At 41.3% G+C, this 5,690-nt stretch overlaps 1 protein-coding gene across 2 annotated transcripts; it reads left to right on the forward strand.

Annotated features, from left to right (window-relative positions):
• On the forward strand, nucleotides 1–5,014 carry LOC103153497 (polymeric immunoglobulin receptor-like). Of its 2 annotated transcripts, XM_016661947.1 has the most exons (11): nucleotides 1–64; nucleotides 161–269; nucleotides 579–596; nucleotides 672–800; nucleotides 910–1,063; nucleotides 2,068–2,397; nucleotides 2,470–2,796; nucleotides 3,229–3,333; nucleotides 3,638–3,730; nucleotides 4,444–4,484; nucleotides 4,619–5,014. In XM_016661947.1, the coding sequence occupies exons 5-11, from the start codon at nucleotides 1,024–1,026 to the stop codon at nucleotides 4,742–4,744; spliced, it is 1,062 nt and encodes a 353-aa protein (XP_016517433.1). In that variant the 5' UTR covers nucleotides 1–64; nucleotides 161–269; nucleotides 579–596; nucleotides 672–800; nucleotides 910–1,023; the 3' UTR covers nucleotides 4,745–5,014. The 2 variants fall into 2 exon arrangements, with proteins under 2 accessions (XP_016517433.1, XP_007574498.1); XM_007574436.2 differs by having other exon boundaries at nucleotides 7–269; nucleotides 657–800.
• The last annotated feature ends 676 nt before the right edge of the window (nucleotides 5,015–5,690 follow it).

The following is a 5,690-nucleotide window of genomic DNA, read 5'->3' on the forward strand; positions in this document are numbered from 1 at the left end:
GGGAAGCCGCTATCAGCATGCAGCTGATGGGGACGCCACCGGGAGGAAAACAGAACCAGCAAAGGTTCGACTCGGACCAGGAACAAGAACTCTGAGATGGAAAAAACGGACAGGTACACAGTTACAAATGTGACTGGAACTCACTAATATATGTTACCAGGAAGCTCAGGTACCACTAGATACGTAGAACCATCTGGCATCCAGCTCCTACTTGACCGCTCCTCCTGATGACATGATGAGCTGCAGCTGGCCACGCTGCAGGAGAGAAGGTAGGAGACACTCACAGCACTCAGCTCAGTGGACATGACAGTCACAGATAAAAGGTCATTAAAGTTATTGAAAATAATTTCCACAGAATTTGGGGTTTTATGTAAAGTCAGATTCAGAGTTCGCTCTTGACTTTTTACCTCCATTTCCAAATACTGAAGAGTCAAAGATCCTTTTCATGGCTTGGTAAATAATGAAGTGTTATAGAAACTCCCGCTGCTCCTCTTATGCTTTTTGCTCCTGCAAGATTATGAAATTGTAATTTGTTTGATCCAGTCAGAGTTTGTGCCTCACTGCGTTCATCCAACCAGGTTTCTGTGAAACATGAGGTAATCAGTGATGAGGTCATCAGTGATGAGGTCATCAGTGATGAGGTCATCAGTGATGAGGTCATCAGTGATGAGGTCATCAGTGATGAGGTCATCGCTTCAGAGCGACTGCCCCATCAGGACCAGATGTTGAGTAAAACCAGGATGAGTTTTCAGCTGGATGTTGGTTTAGACCAGAAAAAGCTGCAGTTTACTTTTAAACTGGTACGTTTCATTTTTCAGTATTTAGTTTTTTATTAGCACAGGAATCCTTCACCGTTGGGAGGCCAGATGCATTCTGGGTATGACGGATGTTAATCTGTTTCCATGTCAGACATCCATGCAGGCTGGAGAGCAGGAGGAGTGGTTTGTTCTCACGTGGAAGGAGGAAGAGTTTAATTAGAGAAGTTAAAGAGATGAACACAAACAGACGGAAAGAAGCGCCGACATGATCGCCCAGCTCACTTTGCTCTGCTTCCTGTCCCTCTGTGAGTAAATTCAGTTTATTTCTGCTTCTGTCTCTTCAACAGAAAATGTTTCCTGAAACCTTAAAGGGAATAAAATAATAATTGGACTTAATTAAACAGTAAGTAAAGTTAAAAACAATATGAAGCTACTTTAACAAGTTGATATTTGAAAGTACATGAAAATTTTGCATCAATTTGTTATAAATGTTTTAAAGTTCCATAAACAAGAGCAGAATGGTTGAGAATCAAAGTGAGTTAAGAAGAGGAACCTGGAAAATGTTCAGTTTGTGTTTTTGTTTCCTGGTGATGGATGTGTGTCCACGTCTTTCCTGAAGCTTCTCACCAACATTTAATATGCAAAAAAATCATATCTGTCTCTTACTGAGCCGACAGTTTAACCATATTCATCAGTTTAAGGTCCATGTAATTTTCTATGATGTAAATTATTGAAACGTTCAGCTCTGATAATAAACCATAAGGAGATTAAATTCAGTTCAGATTCAGTCCAGTGGCAAATTATAAGGTCTAAACTGACTTTCACAATTTATTTTATTAATGTGAAGCAGACAAAACCATCACAAACAAAACATTTCAATAATCCCTCATATTAAGTCAGTGAAAACATTAAAAACACAACATTAAGAATCAACACAAGTTCAGGACAAAACTTGACATTTAGAGGAAGAACTTAAAGACAGAAGCTTCTAATGTGTTAGAAAAAAACTGAAGTAGCTGCAATAAAAATAGCTGAAAAATTAGGAAGTTCAGCCGAAGATCTTTGATTTACAGATTCCCCAGTAAACACAGAGACTGAAGGAGCCACGCAGCTCTCAGCAGCACTTTGATTTCTCATGTTGCATTAATTTTTCTCATGCTGCTCCATAATGTTAAACTGCAGTGCAGCAGGTAAACATGATCTAAATGTCCCTCTGAGCTCGTTGTGGTTGGTGACGGAGACGCTAGATGAAGGTTTTTGTTCCGTATTTTCTTCCTCTGAAGCTTCCTGCTGGTTGATTCTCCTGCAGGTCTGCAGGGTGCAGGCAGCTGCTACAGGGAGGGAGCCATGTATCAGTTCAGAGCAGCCGGAGAAAACTTCTCCTTTCTATGCCTTTATCACCTCCCTGAAACCTGGAAGATCTTCTGCAGGGATGACTGTGAGGGAGAAAACGTCCTGATCAAAACGCAGGCAGACTCGGCTCAAAGCGGCCGATTCAGCTCAGAGTACCAACACCAGCAGGAGCTGGTTGTTTCCATCTCTCCTCTGACCAAGTCTGACTCTGGAACGTACCACTGCGGGACCGGCGCCTCGGTGTCTGCAGCTTCATTCACACAGTTTCAACTCAGAGTCACAGACGGTGAGTTCCTGTTGAGGCTTCAGATGTTTGAGAGCAGAAATATGACGCCTGGTCGTTGCTGTCATCCCACAGCGGTGCTGCATAAAAGCAGCGGGCCGCAGCAGAAGCTCGTGTCTGCAGAAGTCGGCGGCTCCGTCAGCGTGGCCTGTTCGTTTGCTCTCTCTGGTGGGATGAAGTATTTCTGCAGAGGAGACTGTGGAGGAAACGCTCTGGTGCAGACGGCAGGAGAATCCGCTCACAGCGGCAGATACAGCATCCAGTATGAAAGGAAATCCTCTGCTGAGGGAGTTCTGCTGGTCACCATCACTGAGCTGAGCCAGTCTGACTCCGGCCGGTACCGCTGTCAGCAGGACGGACCCAGAACTGCATTCATAGACTTTGACATTGCCGTCACACCGGGTGAGTTTCCATCTCAGTCAGATAATTAAAGTGTCCCTTTAAGTCCATTTCAATCCTCCAACAGTCATCTTCAGAGTTTGGGTTGCTGGTACCAGGTCCAGAAAACGTTCCCAGTTCATTCTGGGCATCTCAAATATACCAGAATAGGGAACAGTTTTCCCGTAATTCCTATTAATTTTCACAGAATGTAGATTCATCACAATGCAGCTCCACCAATATGAAAGAACAAAGCATGAATATAATGACAGAGTCCAGCATGAATGAGTTCCAGTCGGCCAGTAATCAATGAAAACAAAACATTATTTTAAGAAATTAGTTCAGTCCTTCATGGATGGAGTTACAGCACCATAAATGAGATTACCTTAAACTTTGAGGGGTTGGATCTGTGGTCAGGTGGGATGGATCATTTCCAACCGTTTTTCCTTTTTTCAGCCGTTCAGCCATCAACCTCCAGACCAGAAACCACTCAGGCTTCCTCTCATCAACCTGCACAAATCCAGAGTGGAGTAACAAAACCTCAGGTTCCACTCAGCCACTGTGAGTCAGAGTTACACTTTTCTCTTCAGAAAGTTTCAGTGAACCAGAGCAGCTTTAGTCCTCAGAGCTGCTGTCTGTCCTGCTGCTTTTAAATGCACAACTTCTTCAAAACACCAGAAACAAACATCTGAATCCATCACTCAGCCTGCTAACAAGGCATTTATCTGATTGGAAGAATTAAAGTCTGAGTTCATATGAACAGGAATGTGTTTAACATGAGAGCAGGTTGTAATCTGTAGTTTGTGGTCAGTACCACCGTCCACCAGCAGGTGTCAGTGTGAACCAGCTTGTTGTCCCTCTGCAGATGTTCCTGTGATCGTTGGTGTGACTCTGGCTGCCATGGTGGTTCTGGTCTCAGCAGCTCTGCTGGTTTCCTGCAGGAGACGATCTCTGAGAGGTGAGACACCAACTAACACCAGCGGTGATGTCACGTCTCCATGGCAACCGGGATAAAGATGAAACGGGTAGTGGAGAGTTTTAGTAAACTTAATAGAGATGATAAATGTAGTTTGAGATATAAATATTTATCTGTCCATATTCTGAGAACATTTCTGTTTTGGGACAGAAAGCTCACGGTTGGCCTGTTTTGCGTTTTGCATTTTGCACATAAGTTTGTGGTGAATTTTGTGTCCTAAAGAGAAATATCTAAAACTTCATAAATCTCACTAGTGAGATATTAACAAACACGGATAAACTTTTATTGTAGCAGAAAGATTTTCAGTGTTCAAGACGAACTGACTAAAACATTATTGCAACAGAACACAAACTTATTGTGTAGGAATGCAAACTTTTTGTGAGGTAGCAAAAGAAAAAATATGCCCCCGATGTCCACTAGGGGGCTCCACACACACTGACCCGTTTGTGAGGCTTTTTACAACAGAGTTCATGGCAATCATAAAGGGATAAAATGGAAATGTTTTATTGGGAATAAAATGTGAACATTATGAAGTTGTGGATTCTCCTTTGATTCTCAACAATCTGGGATTTTAAAGTTTTATTTCTGTCTCTGTTTCTGTCATGATTTCTGGCACCAGTCTCTATTTGTCCACATTGATTATCGTCTAATGTAATAGTTAATCAATGGGTTTTATTTATTTCTTTGTCACACAGGTTTGAGGACCAGAGGAGGCCTGGATGCTTCAGTCACTGAGGTGAATTTACTTCAGTACCTACAGAGATAAATGACCCACATTTCTAAATAATTAAACTAACCAGGGTCTGATCCAGATGTGTCTTTCTTCATGTTGTATTTAACTGCTGAACATTTGCTTCCATCTTTTTCTAGACTCTGACCTATGAGAACTGCTTTCCAGAGGATCCAGAGGATCCAGAGGAACCCGCCTACCAGAGCCTCCACCCGTCCACCCAGGACCAGAACCAGATCTACTCAGAACTCACTCAACCCAAATGAGAAGCTGGACCTCTGCAGCTTTGCTCACTGCTGCTGAAATATGAAGCGCTGAAAGACAAACTAACAATTAAAATTCAGATGAATCAATGTTTTCTGAAACTGCTTTTAGGTTAATCTGTTTATTTTACCACTTGAGCTCATGTATTCTGCCTGAGACCAGCTCAACCAGAACTTTGACCGTATGCAGCTTATACAATGCTGTTTTATATATTTGTATTTTTTTAACCAGATCTGTGGCTTGAAAGCAAAAATAAATATTCCGTTACCATGTTTGATACTCCATCATTAACTTTTCAGTTTTCTTTTTTCCTTCTTTAAACAGACATCTGTTGTTTTTTGTCTGGGTTTGGGTTTTTCTCCAGATGCAGAAATGATCCCACAGAGGCTGAGGAGGAACAACAAACCGTCTTCATTCTGGGCCTTTAGGTTTCCTGACGGATACCTAGAGAAAGATAAATATGAAAATTCTGATCATATTTATCTATAATGTCAAAGCAGAAAACAATAATCAGCATTTAATCTGGTAAAAAATATTAATTAAATGATTTTAAAAGGTGGAAGGATGTTGGAGTTGCTGTTTATTTCATTCTAATTTTTTCTTTTTTGAAACTTTCATTCCTGCGTTTCTTTTGGAAAAATAGCTTTTTTTGTAAAATTGCTCTCTGGTTTTGGACTTTAAGCAGCTGGGTGGATTTCTGTTCCTTTTTATGGTGTGTATCCATAGAAACCAGCTGGCTGTAGATCTACACACTGCAGCAGGAACCAGCAGCACCAGATGTGGTTCATGACTCATGAGCCACTTCTTTAAAATATTTCCAAGTAAGAGAAGTGAGGGGTGAAACCAGAACCACAGCAAAAAATAATATAAAATAATAAATAAAAACAATCACTAAATAACCTGAAGATAAAATAGAAATATCATTTATAGACCCAGAATGGAAACATT

This window comes from Poecilia formosa, unplaced genomic scaffold (genome assembly GCF_000485575.1).
Source record: "Poecilia formosa unplaced genomic scaffold, Poecilia_formosa-5.1.2 Scaffold351, whole genome shotgun sequence".
In the NCBI taxonomy this organism is placed as follows: domain Eukaryota; kingdom Metazoa; phylum Chordata; class Actinopteri; order Cyprinodontiformes; family Poeciliidae; genus Poecilia; species Poecilia formosa.